At 46.5% G+C, this 19,783-nt stretch overlaps 1 protein-coding gene across 10 annotated transcripts in view; it reads left to right on the plus strand.

The window, feature by feature from the left end:
• LOC144932429 (protein phosphatase 1 regulatory subunit 12A-like) overlaps positions 1-19,573 on the plus strand; it is a 105,957-nt gene extending 86,384 nt beyond the window's left edge. For 8 of the 10 annotated variants that reach the window (XM_078856471.1, XM_078856473.1, XM_078856472.1 and 5 more), the window contains 7 exons: positions 951-967; positions 2,031-2,099; positions 4,106-4,268; positions 5,194-5,298; positions 8,091-8,141; positions 10,446-10,496; positions 15,183-19,573. In XM_078856471.1, the coding sequence (XP_078712597.1) occupies positions 951-967; positions 2,031-2,099; positions 4,106-4,268; positions 5,194-5,298; positions 8,091-8,141; positions 10,446-10,496; positions 15,183-15,269 (543 nt within the window). In that variant the 3' untranslated portion in view covers positions 15,270-19,573. The remainder of the gene's footprint in view (positions 1-950; positions 968-2,030; positions 2,100-4,105; positions 4,269-5,193; positions 5,299-8,090; positions 8,142-10,445; positions 10,497-15,182) is intronic. The other 2 variants (XM_078856474.1, XM_078856475.1) reach the window with 1 other exon arrangement.
• The last annotated feature ends 210 nt before the right edge of the window (positions 19,574-19,783 follow it).

Raw genomic sequence — 19,783 nt, forward strand, 5'->3', positions numbered from 1 at the left:
GGCGGGTTCGGGTCACCCGTGTTGCAGGCAGGCTCTGGCAGCAGGTGACGCGGCGGAGGGAATTGAAATGGCGAAAGGTTTTTTTTTCTTCGTTCCTTAATGTCACCGTGACTGTGACAGGTATAGGGTTATCGAAGGATTACGTGTAAAGAAAGGCATTTTTTTTGGTATATAGCGATCCCTTTACCCGAGGGGCGCAAGCGATCGTGTGTTGTCCTGCTATCGCCAAGGTAAAAAAATATATAATAATAACAACAACAACACTATGTGCTATCACTGTCTCTCTGTTGTCCATATCTGTTCAGAAATCTGCTTTTCGCGTTTTGTCACGTTGTTGCTTTGAGAGAAAAAAACACAAACTTTCGGCGCTTGCGCGGGCTCGCACGTGCGCGCGTGTGTGTGTGTGCGTTGTGCCTAGTGTCGTGTAGCGGTTAGCACGCTGTGCTCAGAACCCGGCGTCCCGGTTTCGACTCCCGCTCACGGCCAACACCAGTGACGATTATCTGAACCGGTTCTGGGCCTCCTAGGGCGAACTCGGCCTCAAATGAGTACCTGGTGCGGTGTGTAAACATCTTCACGAGGGAGGTGCTCCCTAGCAGCACTTGGCCCAACAGTTTGTTAAGGCTATACAGGGGATATTTTTGTGCTAGGGTACACATGTCCGTGTACTTCCGTGCGTCTAAACCGTGTACGTGCTCGCCAAGAGGAATGTGGGAAAGTAAACGCCGAGGAGGAAGTGGATGATGGTGGGTGCGCTTGTCCTTTGTTCAAAGTTGTCACGAGTCGATCCCTCTTGAGTCGTCTACAACGGGAGGCCCACATGGGTTCTCACCGTCTGCGCTGTCAGATCCCTTGTACTGCGTTGTTACAGTGTGGCCTTGTTATGCTTGTTTTCACATGGAACTGTATATCACCTAACGCGTACGTTTTTATCCCGTCTTGTTTTGCAGCCCGACAAAACCACAAGGTACGTTTCAATTTTCTGAATTAATTTCTTACTTGGCAGTAGTTACGATTTTCTAAAAACTTGGAACGATGCTGCTTCATTAAAAGTTGAAATTTTTTGCCACGAAGAGACGCTTCGCCAATCAGTGTGGAATTGTTTTGATTGTGTTCAAATTACAATTGCCATACTCTCTGGGTCTTTCGGTAAAGTCACATAGTTAGAAAAATCATTTTAAAAAATCACGACGTTTCGATCGCAACACAAGCAATCGTCCTTGGGTAAAAAATATGTGTTCACCTGAGGACGATTGCTTTTTCTACCTACGCTTTCTACCTACGATTTTCTATCTATGTGACTTTACCGAAAGACCCAAAGAGTATAAATTCCTGAAGTCACGAAATCAATAAGTCAAGATTACAATTATCGTTTACTATGCTTATGTAGAACTGGCACACCGTAGGGTTTGCCACTTTGCAGGAATTTACAATTGCAACATTTGATCGAATAAGAATGCGAGATCAAACATTCGCTTTGAAAATATATATATAGTGCTGTATTCAAATCGGAACACCTTTTGTCCAACTTTTTCTTGTGTTCTAAATAGTTTTCAGTGTTAAAGGGTATGGGGAGCCACTGTGTGGCTTGATGCTTTAGTTCCAGGACACCCAAGTTTATGGCCAAGACACATGAGAGGAGACTTGTGAATGCTTCACAGCCAGTCCGAGCCCATGAATTATGTATTCATCATTTTTATTATCCCTGTGGGAGTAAGTGTAGCGGCAACCCGCATCAATTAATTTGCCCCTTTTCGAAATTAACTTTTGCGCATCTCTGCTAAGCAGTAAAAAAAGTATCTTCATTATAATTCACCACAGTCGCCTGAAATCTATTGTTCCTATCGTTTGGAATTAAACCTCAAGCGACCAAGCCTGTTTGTGCGGGAGGGGGGGTGGGTGTTGTGGGGGAGTGTCGTGTTTCTGTGGTAATTGTTCACCGTGGCTCTCCGGCACCGCGTTTGCACGTTTGCACCATGGTTTGTGTGACCCCCCCCACCCCACCTCTGCCTGCTGTGCCCCCATTGTAGTTCCATCCTCCACTCGGGCCCTATCCCCGTCCGTCGCCCTCCCTGGCCTGGCCTGTTGGGCAGTGGGTTGTAAGTGGTTTGAGCCCGGGATAAACGAGTCCTTTTTATTACCTTTTCTGCCGCTTTCCTGTCCCCCCCCCCCCCACCTCTTGCAAATCGATCCAGGGTTCTGTCACAGCCTTTGAGAGGGGCTGTGTTAGCCCAGGTGCTGGGCCAATTAGCAGTTTACCTTCCACAAAGGGGCATCCATCCAGTCCCATCTGCTATGTTGGGCGAAGTAAAAAAAAATTAAGCCTCAATTTTTTGAAGGGGCTTTGGAAGGCTTTTGCTTATTGTGTTTGGCATTGATGACCAGCACCATAAAAGAGCACGAGATGCATTTGTTGTTTATCCAGGCACCCCAAAGCACCCGCAGACGTTATTGCAGCCCGCAATAATTCACTCGTGAGATAAGCAAGCGTTGTAAATTAAAACACAACTGCAAAAAAAATACCTTGGAAGGTAAACTGTTTTGAGCTTGCTGACGTTTTTTATGTCAGACCCTGCCATTGCTTTTCGAGGACAGGCTTTTGGGCTTGTCTGTGCTGCTGGCGTTACCGCCAATGGAAATTCCCCGGGGCCAGGCAGCAGTGCGCACAGCGCGCAGACAGCGTCGTTACGACTTATCCATAGCAGCAGCTCTTTGCTTATGCTCTAAAGGATCAGCATTTCGTCTTCCTCTCCGCAGGAGCGTAATTGGTCATGGAATGGAACTTTGATTTTGCGTTTTTTTAAAGCATCCGTAGACTTGCAGACTCGGGCTGTTTTGCTTTGAGGATTTTGCAAGCGTTTGAATTCCAGGCATCTCGTTATATTTGACGATTCTCTTACCAATTACCGCGAGTGGAAGACGTCCGTGATAACGGTGACGGTGAATTAACCCTGGGGAGAAGAATAAAACGGGCCTCGCAAATTAAACATGGGTCTCGTGGTAACAACGACATGAAATGCATTTGGGTTTGTTTGCAACAACGAAAACCAAATAACAAAATGCAACCCCCCAAATGCATTTGAGCCGCTTTTTTGTTTACATCATCAAAATGAGTAGCGATGGCTATTTTCTTAAAATTTCTGATTTGGTTAAGCTGGTGCTTAAGCTGGTATTTGCAATGAATATATCGTTAATGGGAAGAACACTTTATTCAGCTTCATTACTCAATCCTGAACCATTGTCTCACATGAAGAGGTTGTTCGGGACAGATGAGCATCACACGTAAAAACTGGGTTTACGCTCGTTGAAAAACCAAAGATCGCAATGTGTCAATTTGATTGGCTGCCGTAAAACTGATGATTATTTTTGCCTTGTATCACATGGTCCTTTGGCCTGTCCTACAGTGAGTGGAGCTATGTGAGAGACTTCATCAGATTTAATGCATTCACTTTGTTGACATCATGAGTCCTGATAACTTTTCCTACAGCGTACGCAGCTAACGCTGCTCGATTTAATTGGTCAATGAAAGGATCGTTGGGGCCTGCCGTGGATGCGAATGGCAGCTACCAAATTGAATTGGGTCAACGGAAACCCAAACCAGCTGCTGCAGTTGGTTAAAACGAATACAAATGTCGTGACGTTTTTAACTAATTGGGACCAGAAACGCTCATAGATGAAAGTGTGGATTGGATCAAAATTGATGTAGATGAACTCTGATTACCCTTTGTTGGAGAAAAATTCCACATCAAAAGGGCATCACTTGGGTGATAACTCAGGGCTAAACATAGCTACAGACCTTAACTCGAAATTGTACAAGTTTATGTGTGTTCCGAATGAGAAAAACATAAGAGGTTTTGCTTTAATCTAAATGTGCCTTGAACGGCATTTCAGAGGCATCCGTTACCAACATGCTCGCAGCGATCAACCATTGAGTCCAAATAATTGGTGCCAATCATTGCATCCACACAACATCATTACAATCACACCACATCATCGCATCCACATGTGCGCAACCACACAATGCGAACGCATGCACGCACACATACACACACTCGCATGTCACACCTCCTGGAATGCATGCACACTCGCGCACACTTGCACGCAGGTTCAACACAGTAGCGACGAGCACGAGCCTCTCGGAGAACTACAGCGAACGGTACGCAGATCGGATGAGAAGCGTAACGGCATCCCGGCCTGGGCGGCCCGTGCCCACCTTGGCCCCCGCCCCGCAGCCCACGGAGCTACCGGACACAAAGGACTACCGCAAGGTAACGGCCAAATCACGATGCAAACAGTACACCACACACTGTCTATTGTTACTACACCGCATGCTGTCGACAGGGCACCACTGTCCGCTGTTGGTACACTGCCTCCCCCTATCTAAACGTCAATCTCACCGTACTCCAGAGGTCGCAATCGGGTACCCGATACCCGGCTACCCGTACCCATATGGGGTACGTGTACCCGTTTGCGACCCTGGTGTGGCCGGGTACGGGTAGGCCGTGAGTCACTAGTGAGTAACCGTTTGTCACTCATTTCGGGTAGGGTACAGGTAGGGAACGGGTACCCGTACCCGGCCGGGTACGGGTACAGGTACCCATTTGCGACCCTGGTGCGGCCGGGTACGGGTAAGGAATCAAACCCCGTTTGCGACCTCTGCCGTACTCTAAATATCGATCGGAAACACCTCACACTGCATCTACCGAATGCACCCACACCACAGTGTATCGATGACAAGTGGTTGTGCATTACCGTGGCACTTTTTGTTTTGTTTTACACATCCTCTATTTTAAAATCGAGATTTTATTTTATCCTCGGATTCCCTTAAAAAATAAACTTGTATTTCCCAGTGGAGTTTTACCCCAGTGAAATACTCAATTCCAGACTGATTGATGTTATCTTAATAATGTCCTTTCTTTTGTGCAAAAAAATACCTTGCTGAGCCTTAAGACTTGTCCTTGAGGGTCTTGCATTGGTCCACACGGATGGCTCTGGAGCCAACACGTTGCACCGCCATCACATTCCCACTGTGTTAGCCAAGCGGTGTGGCAAACCTCGGAGCCCGTAATGATTTCGGTGTATTCCATCGAACCTCGCTACAACGAGCCCAGCGAGGCCTTCGCTTGCGGCCCGTCAATTGCGTCGGACCCTGAGCCCCCCCCCCCCCACCGTGTCTCCCTTCCCTGCTCGTAGCTGTATGAGCAGATGAGGAAGGAGAACGAAGAGATGAGGAAGAAGTTGCGGGACGCACAGCTGCAGCTGGCCGAGACCAAGGTGCAGCTGGAGAGGGTGACACAGGTGAGTGGGGGTGACGCGTCATCAACTGAAGCAACACCCCTCCTCACACCCCTGCTCAGAGGACAGTGGCCAGTGGCACGACTTGTTGTGCCAGACGAAAATGCAAAAAATTAACCCGTAAAAACAAAGTTTTTCACTATAAATCCTTTATATGCGTGGCAGCTAGAGTCCTCTCGTCCTCTGGCTTGAGATGGCTGCCACCTATGGGTCAGATGATTGCATGCCAGCATTAAGCAATTGGTAATTAAATATAATTTTTTTGTCCTAAAAAGTGTAAAATTTTGGAAAAAAATTTTCACGAACATTCATTGTCACGCACAACGAGTCTGTGTGGAAAATGTCAGCTCGATTGGATCACGGGAAGTGGGTTAAAAAACGACCGAACGATTTGCACGGTCGTAAGCAAGCAAGCGCGCAAGTGAACTTAATATAAAGGATTTAAAAATATGTATGGGGTGGGTGGAAAGTCTCTACTATAGCCCTTCAACTCTGAGTCAAGTCGACCTGTGTAACCCTTTCCCATTCCGAGACGTCTGCAAGCTTTGCGGGGTGGGTCCTGTTCACTGCTGAATTTCAGAACGCGCAAGCAGTTAGCGTTACGTTTTATTTAGAGAGGCGTAGCGCCATTGTTTTTAAAGACATTGTACTCATCGCAGAGAACTGTTGCGCTCATAATTCAGTTTTTTTGGGTTAGATCGCGCACATATATAAATTGTGTCGTTAAAACCCGCCACCACCCGACACAGCCAACTAGTAAGGGTTGTCACGTAAACAGAACGTGGCCAATTCGTCACTAGTACAGCACACCGGTGTGTTGCAGAGCCAAGCCACAACATTTGCAATCTGAGTACGATGTTTCGCCAGTACTAACAACTAGCTTCATCAGGCAGCAGCCAGATTTGTGGAGAAGTCTGTTTCGTTCCTTATATAGAGGAATAGATGTGGTGACCACGCTTCTGTGCTCTTGCGCTCTTGCGCAAAGCGTGGTCACCACATCTACGCCTGATGTACATGTGTGTCATCGGGATGGAATTGGAAGAAAAACTGTTGACATACACGTACGTCATCGGAATGGGGAAAGGGTTAATACAAACCTCTACATCTGTATGTTGAACTTCTCTTGCACCATACATAGCCAACCGTGCGATTCTTAGGTGCTGGGGAATGATGATGATGATAATAGCTTTTGTCTTTATGGTTTGTTTGGAGTGGTAGGTTGATTTACGTCTCAGAATTTAGCTGCTGGCTAGAGGATGTGACCATTTAATGTTTTTTTTCCACGAGATAGGTGGGCACATGAGTAGAGGGAAGATTGCACTGGCCAGATGTGCTGTAGGAATAGTGTTCAAGATAATTACGTAGCTTTGACAGGTTGTTGGACGAAACAAAAAAATCTGAAGTGTCTGTTCATTGCTAAAATATATAAACATTTCACTCATTGGCCACTTAACCATCTGAACCACTGACTTTTTGACTTCCCATTATTGTTATTGTAATGCCTCGGCCATCACGCGTTGTTCTCTCGTTCATGTGTTACGTTGGCCGGGTCTGATTGTTGTGAATCTAGCGTGTCGTTCCATCGATGTCGCAACTTGCTCGCTATTGGCCCTCGAGTGGGGCAGGTCGATGGCATTCGGCGGGCGATGTGATGAGTCGTTGCTGAAGGCAGCGTGTCACTGTGTAGTTTGTATGCCACGCTGTCACCATGAAGTCATCGCGTCCAAATCAATCACTTGAATAACAAATCGTTAATCGTGTGACAATTCACCCTCCCACCTCGTAATTTGTTGAATTGTTACAAATGAGTTCAATCTTGATTTGCCTACTTCAGCAGTTTATTTTCTTGCTGTGGCTGTCCCACCTGATGACGATTGCTTGTGTTGCGATCAAAGCGTCGTGATCTATTATTTTTCTACCTACGTGACTTGACCGAAAGAACCCAAAGAGTTACAAATGAGGTTGCACGGTTCCATTGAAGAATCGCGTATTTATTTTGTTAGAACTGTCTTGTTTGTATGTTTAACACGTAGGCTTTCGCAACCAATATTATTCATAATAAAGGTTTTTGGGTTAGATCATCACGTTATTTATAAATGTGTCGCATCCCTCCACCACCCGACACGGCCAATCAGTAAAAAATGTGTCACGTTGACAAGACAAAATAGTTCGCTATATTAGCCCACCAGTGTGTTGAAGAGTGAATCCACAACATTTACAATTTTTGAGTACGACGTTTCGCTGGTAATTACATCCAGCATCATCGAGGAATTTAACAGAATATTGCCCGATGATGCTGGATGTAATTACCAGCGAAACGTCGTAGTCAAAAATACTAAATGTTGTGGATTCACTCTTCAACACGCCGGTGGGCTAAAGTAGTGAACTATTTTGTCTTTTGTTAACGTCACACATTTTTTACTGATTGGCTGTGTCGGGTGGTGGAGGGTTGCGACACATTTATAAATGACGTTATCTAACCCAAAAACCTTTATTATTGTCTTGTTTGTATATTCGTGCATATTCTCTTTGTTTTGCCCTGTTTTTTATTCGATTATCCTACAGGCCATTCATTAGCCTTAAGGTATATCGATTAGTCTAGAGGTACACATCAAACATAATGGTTTTGACCCACAATTCGATGTATGTATCGTGAACAGAAAGATAATTTAGAATCGATGAATTGCTCCTTGTTGACAGATTACCCGTAAAGTTAAAGGCATATTTGCAAACGACCTGGTGACTCTCATAATGGTTCTGCCTCCCCTCTGCTATTTTTTATTTTTCTGTCACAGAGACAAGAGCGTTTTGCTGACAAGACGTCGCTGTTGGAGGCAGAGAAGAGGGTAAGGTCTTTGCTTTCGCTCGGGACCTGCTCCGTGTGAAAACAGTGCACTAACTTATTTAGGAGGCTGTAAAGAAAAGCTAACGGATAAACTCGGTCTGTGCGCTTGTAAATAACGGAACGGCAGGCTCGCACGCGCCTCCATTAAAGTGACCGACGGGGTCTTCGCTCAATATTGGGGGCGTCGTCGTGAAAAAGTTATTTAAAGGAAAGTGGTTTCCAGAAGGCGAAGGTCACCCTGCGTGGATTGAGGGCCACTCGTTGGATGGATTCGCCATCCCCCGACAGCAATAGCTATCAGTCACTGTGGGCACGGCCAATTATTTAAATCGAATTTTTTTCTTTAAAGTCTGTCTCCTTCCTTTCAGGAAGGCCCCCCCCCCCCCCCAAAAAAAAACATGTTTTAGATAAATACATAGTCCGTGCATTATTCTATATACAATTTTATAAAAAAAAATGCCAAAGGTCACTCTCTTCATATTTTCACACTCGTGTTATTTCTCCCTTTCACGTTATTACAACAGCAATGTAATGTGCCGCCACTGGAGTGCCATCGTACTTTCAAATAAGTGTTGGACAGCCCGTGGCGCACTGTGACCTGTTTTTTTTCCCCATTGTAAATTCCTCGCTGCTTGGGGGTGGGGGGGGGGGAAGAGTCCCAGCCTTCTCCACTGGAAGATCACTTTTGACAACCCATAATGTTGGCACTCTCTTTATGTGGATTTTAAAACAACAACAAAATTGGTACTCAATGCATTGGATCAGGAGTGATGATGGCCACGTGATTAATTACATAATTACTTGTGTGGTTAATAATGAACCAAGGGCAGGTGCCAACTGTCCATCAACCTTCCGGGGTCGATAAAATGGTGACTATCTTGTGGGAAGTTGGGAGTGGTTCTTCTCCGCTGTGACTGCCCTTTGCCATAGAAATGTTGAATTTGTGCAACCTGGCTTGGGGCTGTTGACGGCGATGAGTACGACCAAACATATTTTTAAGTACAGAGGTTCCTTGTCATTAAATCGGGCACGTGGTTATATTTATCGTAATTGCTTCAATCAGTTTGTGCTTGTATGTCTGCTTCCGTGCCTGTTTTTTCTTCAGAATATAAAAAGTGTTCTTTCTGCCTCGAAATTAGGCGTGCTTGGAGGTCGGTAGAGTTGCGCTTTGAGAGTCGGTTGATGTCGAGGCTTTTCACATTCGTCGTTCTGAGGTTATGGAATATGTAGTCGTTATCATTTGTCATTTACATATAGACATTTTTAAATGCCTCCGAAATATTCGCTCTTTAAAGAAATATTTAACAAGTAATTAAATGTTGGAGAAAATAGTTTTTCCCACGCAGTGAAAATACGTAGGTATTACCTGGTTACATTTATGTACATGAGCTTTCTGCATTTTATTGACGTTTGATATGTATGTTAACACTATGTGATTTGTGCATAGTTGTTGAATGATATGATGTTGATGATGATGATCATGATGGTACAGTCATGATACTTGACTTGAAGTGTCTCACTTATTCGCTGTTTGCATTAATATTTTACCACTAAAAGTAATAGTTGTTATTCCATCACATGAATTGGTGGGAAACCACCTTGTGCAAAGTTTCAGGTTTATCTGCACATTCTTGATTTTGAGCATCACCGCTTCACTGAACCAGGTCCACGTGAAAAGCCACTTCGTTTGGCCAACATTTGTGGCCAGGTAGATGAAAAATAATAATAGAATGAAAATAACTAAGATTTAGTTATTTTCTACGTGACTTTACCGAAAGAACCAAAGAGTGGATCCTTGCAGAGTCATGAAAACTTCAAATCTAGAATTTGTGGCCAGGTCGCTTCTCAAAAATCGATATAGCTCAGTGGGCCTTACCTGGTAATATATATTAAAAAAAAATCTATATTACTAATAGTTTAAGCGTAGTATTCTACCAATTTAACCTTGGGCATTATCACAGAAATGAGCAGAACTAGTATTTCTACATTATTTTTCCAGATTTGTTTGCGCAAATCAAGTGCAGTCACCTTCATTTAGTCACCTTTTCCCTTGAGGCTCGCAATGGAGTAACCATGCTTTTGGGAAGTCAGCAGTGGTTGTTTTATTGATGGGCTCCCCTCTGCCAAAGAAAAAGTAGAATATCCGCCACTGAGTTGCGGATTTCATCGGAGATAAGCACCACCCTGTGTGCATTTTAGAAGGAGGCGTTTTTAAAAAATGTTTTAACAAAGGATGCAGTTTTGGTTGAACAGACTTACAGAAACCGGACGACACGAATGAATGTCCCCTGTTCGTTAAAACCAGGAAAAACGAGCCCTGGAGAGAAAAGTTTCGGAGATGGAGGAGGAGATGAAGGTACCCCGTTCAATTTATTATTCTATTTATCTTGCGCATCGATGTTCATCTGAACATTTCTGTGCATCCACACTTCGCCCTTTGCTTTCCATTATCTACCCCCCCGCCCCTCCCACCTCCTTCACCCCATACCACACTCTGTTGCTATTTGTCTATTACGGGCACCCTTTTAAATTGGCGTACTTTGTAACTACGATCACGACCTCATGTTGTTCTCTTTGCTTTTCACCCCCTGCCCCCCTGCCCCCCCCCCCCCGCACCTGTTCCCTGCCAACGCTCACGAATCGCTGTCCACACCCCGGCCGATCCCTGCGCTGGCCCACGCTCCACTCCCACGATGACGACCCTTGCGCTCCTCGACGTTGCCCGCCAATGTCTCGTCACTTCCTTCTCTTTCACCCGCCCCTCCACCTCTAAATGCTTCCTCCGTCTGTTGGTCCCTCCACGTGGGGTGTTGCTCCTCAATGCTACATGTCCTCCTCCTCCTCCAACCCCGATCAATGCTCATCATCTGTGACTGTTCTCACCACCGCTCTGCTTCCCTCTTCATACGTGCCTCGTCTTATTTGCACTCCCTGTTTGTGCAATTCCCCCTTCCTGTACTTGTATTTGTCTCTTCGTCCTTCTGTGGCACCCCTGGCTTCGCTTGCCTCCGCTCGATGTCTCACTGGTGGTTGTGCGCAAATGTGTGTTGTGTGGCTGCTGGTGTTGTGGGGATGCGTGCGTGTGGTGGATTCCGTGTCTCCATGTTATGTTTTTGTGTGTGCACGCTTGTGTGTGTGTGTTTACACGCATACATATGCGTTTGTGTACGTTTTTGCTTATTTGTGTGTGCGTACTCATGCTTGTGCGTGTACGTGCGTGTGGATGCACGTGCATATGTTGCTGTGTACCGGCATGCATGTTTTGGGGTCGTGCATACGTGTACGCACGCATGTATGCATGTTTGTGCGAGCGCATGCTTGTGCGTGTGTGTATGTGCTTGTGCATGTGACTGCATGTGCGCACGTGGCTGTGTACGCATTCGTGCGCCTCTATAACGTGTGTGTGCCTGGTTGTGTGTGTGTTCGTGCTTGCCAACGTTCGTGTGTGTGTGTGTGTGTTCGTGCTTGCGCGTGTCTGCGTACGTGCGCATGCTTCCGCGCCGTATCCTTTGTCGTGGCTGCGTCGCTTGGCACACTGTTCCCCGTCTTGTCTCCCCCTGTCTCGACGGTGGGGCGGGCGGTTGACCCGGGCAGCCTCTGGAGCAGGTAATGCAGCAGGTGCGGGCTCTGAGGCAGCTCAACGAGCGGCTGCTGGCCGCGAACAAGGCCCTGACGCGCGCCGTGGCGAATCTGTCGGGCTCCTGGGCCCGGCAGCCGCAGCAGCGGCAGCCGCGGCAGCTCCACCCCGTAGACCTCTAGCCCCCCCACCCCCCCCTGTCCCCTGCCCCCTGCCCCCTGCCCCCCCACTCCTCCTCCCGACTAAGGCAGGTGTCTTGCATCAACTCTTCAAGCCAAAGGGATGAGTTAAACTCCACTTTGGTTTGCAAAACAGCGAGCCGGGGCTAGGCGTGCTCCCTTTTTTACGTGAATCGCACGCAAGGCTCGAGCTTTCAAATGCCACTGCGCCAAAGAGGGCTACCCTCGTGGGCGTGCAGCGTATAACGACGTCTTTGTTTCATTGTTTCGCGTACGCCCACTGCTTCTCAACTGTTTTCTGGGATCTTTACGAATGGAAACTTTACTAAAGATAAACTGCAGATGGAGCGCCGTAATTTGTATGCGCTGTTCTGGAAACCGCATGTATTGGGGCCACGCAAACTGAATATCCAGTTTAGTTATGGCATATTTCCACCTATCCACAGTCATAACCTTAACTCTCTAGCTTAAATTAATGGTGTAACATTCCTGAGTTGAGTTTTGATTGCAGTGTTGAAATGTGTTTTATTCCATGTTAATTAGTGCCAACTTCATTGTGTTGTGCAACACATTTGCACTTTCCTTAATCATTAATCTCAACGACTGTCCTTGTCCACGTACAATGAATTAAGAGGCTGGGAGGCCCAGCTCGCACCCACACCCTCTTGCCAGGGAACCCAGGGAAAGATCGAGGCAAAGAATGGCACGACCTCAACCTGCAAATAAAAACATGTAGGAATTGAAGATATTAAAATGAAGGCATCCGTAATAATGAATCAGAAAAATAAGATAAATGTATCTCGATGAACGTAGATTAATCCAATTTCTCTTCAAATATTTCCTCCGCTATGTTGGGCCAGGCTGACATGGCCACTTGACCCCATCCAGCCGGAGTGCACAAGGAAGGTGCACTCTTCATGGGAATTTTAGATCACTAAATAAGTCACGGTTTTTGTTCCTAGATAAAGAATATTTACTGTAATATTTAAGACCAACTCTCTGTGACTGCAACATCGGTTTGAAGGCATGCCCCACGTGTGTCAGATATGAAGTCTGGGATAACCAATTTTGCAAACTATCTTGGAGTGAAATTCATCCCTTGTCTCCAATTGTTCTGTATTTTTTTACCCCCCCCTCCCCTGTTTCCCCCCTTTTCCCTTCCTACTGCTGAATTACCCCAAGTCCAATGTGTTCAGTCCTGAACGGCACGGCTTCACCGGCTCGGCACTCGTGCTGCGATGCCGCCGTTGGACCGTGTGCAGTGGGGGGTGGGGGGGGGATCTGTTTACACCCCCACTTTGATCAGCAGAAATTAGTTGGTGGGGCCAGCAGGTGTGACCAAACCAACTCCATTCCCACGTGGAGCGGTGTCTCCCCAGCTGCGTTTGGCTAATCCCATTTGACCCAAGTTTCGCCAAGCTCGATGTGATTGACGGAAGATAAATTATTAAAAAAAACGAGAAACTTCCCTGCCGCCTATCGTGCAGGGGACCTCTTAACAGGTTCACGCACTCCGCTTCAGACTGTGTGTCCCTTCTCCCCCGACCGCCATATGAAAAAAGAGAGATTTAGTACTTGGGTTAATCCAGATTTTCATCGGCGATCACGCAGCATGCTCCTTTGCCCGCAAAGGTTTTTGTGCAAGCGATGTTTCTGTATTCATGGGTACACATGTGCACGCACGTTAGAGAAAGTGTTAGTTACCAGTTGGTAATGTTCATGTTGATCATATTGGACCATTGTCAGTGTAGGATGTAGGGTGGAAGAGTTGGTCTCCTCATCCGTGTTCAGCTGTTGATAGAAATGCGACTTGATAGAATGGTGGTGGAGGGGTCACCTGGTGTGGCTGGGGGCTCCACCGGTCCCCTCCCACCCGTCACCATGAATAACTATTCCAGTTCATAGGTTCTGAGTTGGAGTGTGGCCGGGGACGTCTATGAATTAACGCAAGTACTTACATCCCTGTGGGGGAGGGGGGTTGTTTGCATTATCCCTTAACTCATGACAACACTCGACTTTCAACTAAATCAAGGAACATTGTTAGTCTTAAATTTCCCCACAATTGCAGGAGGCTTAAGTAGACACTAACGAGCCGAGGTGGTGGGTTGGGCAATCGCGTATACAGCTTATTCGAAGCCTGAAATTCCGTATACCCATCTTAATATAACCAAGTATAAATCAGCTATTTTGAAGCAGAGGGTGACGGTGAAGGAGAGAGAAATGACAATTATTACCACTTTGGTTATTTATTTGATTATCAATATCGGGCTATCTATCCAGGGCTAGTAAACTGTCACTGTAGGAAGCCAACAGGAGCTGACTATCCCTCCACCATGGGAAAGTATCATGTCCACCGCTGTCGTGGAGCGGCCAACAATGATCGTTTAAACAGGCAGATAGTTTAACTCGATTGTTAGTATAATCAGCACGCACGCTCGAACGGTATGCAGTCCATGTGCCTTTTGGTCGTTAGTGAGGGCCTTTCCTCCAGGGGCTCCACTGTAAAGTGTAATTTGGTTTCATTTTGTTAAATAAAAGTTGGTGCTCAATCGACCTATTGGCAGTACTTGATGTAGCCACATGGGAAATTGGTTGCGGGTCCATACTGCTGATCAAAGCTGCGTGTGATTAACCTTGTGTGGTTCTTCTGGGTGCCTTTTAAATGATGAATGAACATCGTGGACTTCTTAATTTTCCGTGCTTTCGAGTGTAATTTTTGCAGTTTTTTTGGTTTGTAATTTACACGAGTGTTTTGTCACATGTTAACTTTCCAGAGTCTCCGGCACAAAATTGCGGATTCCAATGATGGAAAACACGTCGAACACTATTATTGAGGCAACTGTTGTGTGGCACGTGCTTGGCCTTTGAAGCACGACGACGGTGCAAAGCCGCGTTGCTAATTCCTCGCTTAAAGTCATCTTTGTTGTTGTGTCCCCGTTTGATCCCATCCGTCCGAGCGCCGCTCACGTCGTGGACTTTGCCGAGGCAACAAACATTTCTTCCGGAATTCTTTCGTCGAGTGCCTGAAAGCCCTTCTGAGCACAAATGTTGACACAACAAAAACCGATTGGTGATTTGTGAGCGCCTTCAAAGAGATGAAAACGGCCCGGTTTCAATTCCAAGCGGCCACGTTTTTTTGTGTGTTACTTGGACGCACAGTTTTTTTTTTTGTTCGTAAAATTTTCGTTGCGTTTCATGCCTTGAGCTCGGAGCTTTTCGAAGCGCTGACGTTTCTCAATGTTTTGTTTGTCTTGTCGCTGTGTTTTATTTTTCGCCCGCCGTGCAGGGTCTCGGAGACCTGAGGGCCGACAACCAGAGACTCAAGGACGAGAACGCTGCGCTGATTAGGGTGATTAGCAAGCTGTCCAAATAGCAGCGATCCGCTCCCCCGCCCCAGTCGCCCCAGTCGCCCTCACGCAGGGGGGAGCGGGAGAGACAGCCGCAAGCCGGATGGCGAAGCACATCCGTGAACCCGTCCGCTGGCTGCTCCCGGCGCTGGTGGACATCGTCCTCCACTGACCACCACTACTGCTTACCCCCCCCTCCACTTCCCTCCACCCTGGCTCAGAGACTTGACGTGGACACACGTCCCGGATGCCACTCTGCACTGCCAATTACAAAGGCGGTAGAACCTGCCGCACCGAAGACGGTTGGGGGGGGGGGGCAGTGGCGACAGTCCATGCCGGTTAATGCAGCCGCATGCGCGTGCATGCGTACGATTAGCCTTACAAGAAACCACGTTGCGTTGCCGAGTGTGCGCGGTGTTGACCGAGTGATTGGGGTGGGGGGGGACAGACGGAGAGGGGGGGGGTCATCGCGGTCTGAGACTGCGATTGCTTTTTCCTGTGCAGGCGTTTGTGTGTGTGTGCTCTGTGTAGCCGCTGGGGGGGTACATGTGATTTGTGTTTCTCAGCTTGTGGCGTAAAGGTTGGGAGAGAGAGGGAAGGGGACAGGAAAGGGGCTGTGTGTGCCATTCCGTTCATTTTACCATTCTTATCACTATTGATATTTTATTTGTTTTAATATTATACCCAAATCCCCCTCCCCCGTTCCATTGAGTACACCGTTAGTGTCGTGTTGTCCCATCTATGGTCACTTGTTTGTTTAAGGGCAATGAGCAAACGAACGAAACAGCTTTATTACAGCATCGCGTATTCAGGCTTGCACGGTTGCTCCCAAATCACCTTTGGCATTGAACCACTATCTACTCACCCGTGCACCCCCCCCCCCCCTTCCCGAGAGGAGGTCACGACACTGTGTATGTTACCCAACCAAGTGTGCACTCGTACGGTCAGGTTAAAGAGGTGGCCGGGGGCATTTCTCTCTGGCTCCGTGTGAGAATGTCCGCCAAGCCAACTCGTGTGTAAAGCTCACATTTGCGCGCACAGCCACTTTGGGCTGGGTGACCAGAGACCGTTACGGTCTGAGCATCTCCTTGCTCAAAAGAGCATTAGTTGACACTTTACTCTCCTTGGTGGCCCTGCTTGATTGGGGGAAATTCGACGTGACCATTATTCCGATTTGTCCTATAGGAGGATGTGTGACCTCTGTTGACTTCCCACAAAAGTGGTACCCGTTTGAATTCTTATCGACTCTAGGGGGAATGATGGGACCGAGTCTCAACTGACGATCTGGATTTGAGTTTTGCGACTTTCCCATTGCGGGTCGAGCGTGCCCCCCCCCCCCTCTCGGCACGTTGCCACTCGGTCGGGCCTACGGTTGTGAGGGTTCAATAAAACAAAAAAATCTGCTCGGCTGAGTGTGAACGAGAATAACCCCGAAGCCTCGAGTAAAGCCCCCCAGCTTGCGAGCGTTACATCTGCTACGTTATTTTAATGCTCATGTTATATATTTTTTTTGTCGACTTGAAATAAAAGGCACGTAACATTATATCCTGCAGATTGCCATGCTAACGCAGTCGGTGCATTGACCTCTTATGTCCGCCAATACATTTCTAAAGGGCAAAAGGGCTTTGACATCGGTGACCCGGCAACAGAATGCGCTTGCGTGTCCATGGGCAACTTAGGAAATGCATGCACCAGTTGAGCCAGATTAGGCAGAAGAAAACCACGTTTTTTTAAATTAAGAAACCCAGATTTATAAATGTGTTGTCACACATGAAGTTTGAACCACATTTCCACAGCAGCCTCTTTGCAGACCTCATTAGCTGTTAGTTTGGTTTTGTTTGTTTATTTTTTGTATCTAATCTTTCCCAAAACACGTTGGGCCTGATTCATGGGTTGGTTGAAACTGATGTCCTGGCTACTTTTCCAACAAACAATGACACACTGCCTTTTTTACCTTCGGTGTACGAGAGGGGGGAGGAGGAGGAGGGGGGAGCTCAGTGTATGTGTCTGCAGAAAATAACTTTCCACCAACATTTGGTGGGAACAATGCAAACGCCAATTTTTGTTGTTGTTGCATGTTTGACAATCTTCCAATATAAATTGGAGAATCTGCTCAAAAAAAATTTGGCTCTGCTGACAGATGGAGGCCAAGGCATGAAGTCAGTCTGTGTGGTACATTGCATTCGGTTCGAAAAAAAAAGAGATTGTCGGCCTTACGGTGCAAACAAGCTGTGTGAATGCATTGCTCTGAACACTGGTATCATTGGTGTGACTGAACTGTTCATGTCGGCCAAGTTCAGTTCTCAAGACGGGCAATAGATGGGGTCTGCTACGCAACATTATTGCCTGGGCATGCTATCCATCACTTGTTAAAAGTCAACATTAGCCACGTGATGTTTAGTAAAAAAATATATCATTTTGAAGTTTGTGATTTCCTTCAGAAATAATTTTTTTCTGGACAAATTCCTGGCCAACAAAATAGGATTTATTATTATTATTGCATTATTCATGGATAAATGATCAGCAGAGGTAGCGCTTCGACTATTTGGTAGATTACAAATCCCAAATAGGGATGAACACATCCCATAATCCCTCTGGTTATTAAAACGCGTTACCTGGGGGAAGTCGAACAGTGGTCGTGCTTAGTGTCGGCTCTCCAATATCGAGTGAAATGTGGAGCTTCCACGGCGTCACTGGGTGGTCATAGTCCGCACAAGGCCATTGTCGCTGATGCTGTCCACAACCCAACCGTCGCATCCTAACGCATCCCAAAAACGTGGCGGTCAACAACTGCCCTTATAACACAATGTTACGTCTTTAGCGCCTCGTCTTGATCGTAGATCTATGGGTTGCCCGCTCCACTGATGGTCTGGCACAATGCCAAGGCGTGTTTGAGAAAGGGAGACTTTGAGATGTAACGTGACGGTACCAAACGTTTTGTTTGCCACTGTTTGTTAAAAGGAAGGGTCTTGAAAAACACAGACGTAGCCCCCCGTGCGTGCAGAGGCGCATGTGATGTCATGGTGGTAACTCGTGGATGTGGCTCTGTCAACTTGTAGCTACAAGCGCGCGCGCCTCTCCATGTTGCGTAACGGTCTCCCTGCTCATCTGCTCCGGCCGCCCGAAGCCATTGGTGGAATTTCCTTGTTACCATATTGGGAGCGAGACTGGCCCACCACCACCCCCTGGTGACTAAGCACAAAGGGGCATTTTCTCGAGCGACCCGCAGGGACGATGGGTCGCATGAACCCCTGAACGGAACTTGAACTTAGAACTCTCCAGTCGGGCGTCGAAAGCTCTCTGACCAGTCACGGCTGACCAAATGTATACATTAACTTCACGGCTGAAATTTTAATAGGCATGAGCATAAAATAATCGTTATTAATGCAGTTTGCAGCAACTTAATGACCCTATACAATAATGCGCAATTGGGTGAAAAAAACTCTCAACAGTAATGTTTTAGGACATGTTTCTGCAATTTTGAAAAATCATAAACACACTGAAGCGTGTCACCAGAGTGATTTTGAGAATTCTTCCAGGGCTTTTGAATGGAGGTCACTTGCCAGATGCACACCCATAGCCTTATCGCTGCCCTAAAATAAATGTCCCACTCCCACCAAGTTTAGGGGCAGTCACAATTCACCCATGAATGCCCTCTTCGTTTTTATTATATTTTCTTTTCTACGTTTTGAAATTGTCTACCCAACACTGCGCGTGTTTCGCTATCTATATATTAGCCTCGCTTCCCACACGACGTGTCAAAACAGTACTCCCAGTACGTGCAAAGCATTTTGTACGCGTATTAAGAATAATGATACGTTAAGAGACAAACGCTTGGAGTATTTTATACATACTGACTAGATGTCCACATTGAGTTGAGGAAGTGAAAAAAACTACTTTTAAAAACAATAATATAAAAAATCACGTAATAAAAATAAGTAAGGCTTTGTTTTTGAAAAGCAAAAAAATTAATAATCATGCACACTGTATTGGACTGTTAATAATACACCGTTGGAGTCTACGCGTGTACAATGCCATGCTTTGCGAGAGACGCCCAGCATGTCTACCTGTATATGTACGTACGTTTTGTATGTATATGTATGTAACGTGTTTGTGCAGCCCAGATAAGGGATGCGGCGGCCCCCTGGTGTGTGTGGTTAATGGCGTGAGCGTGGTTTAATTGATGATGATGATGTGGTTTGAACGTCTGGGAGGGGTCACAGCTGTAAGCACTCACGGACAAGAGTTCAGTTAATCCATCACAGTTTTTAACGGAACTGTATACTATTTTGTCACATAATTTTAAACAATAAAAAACATTTTAAAAATGTACGTTGCCTTCTGTGGTATTTGTGTAAGCGCGAATATGTAATGTCCTCTAATTTTTTTGCAGCTACCAAAAATCCATTGAGCCTTTCAGTATTCCCATTGGCACCCACAACCCAGGGTATTGGTACCCTGGGTAATCAAAGCATTTCCAGGAAGACAAACCTTCAGTTGAACTTCAGTCAGGAGTGGAGTCACAAGGAACCGTAAATAG

Source organism: Lampetra fluviatilis, chromosome 5 (genome assembly GCF_964198595.1).
Source record: "Lampetra fluviatilis chromosome 5, kcLamFluv1.1, whole genome shotgun sequence".
Classification (NCBI taxonomy): Eukaryota; Metazoa; Chordata; class Hyperoartia; order Petromyzontiformes; family Petromyzontidae; genus Lampetra; species Lampetra fluviatilis.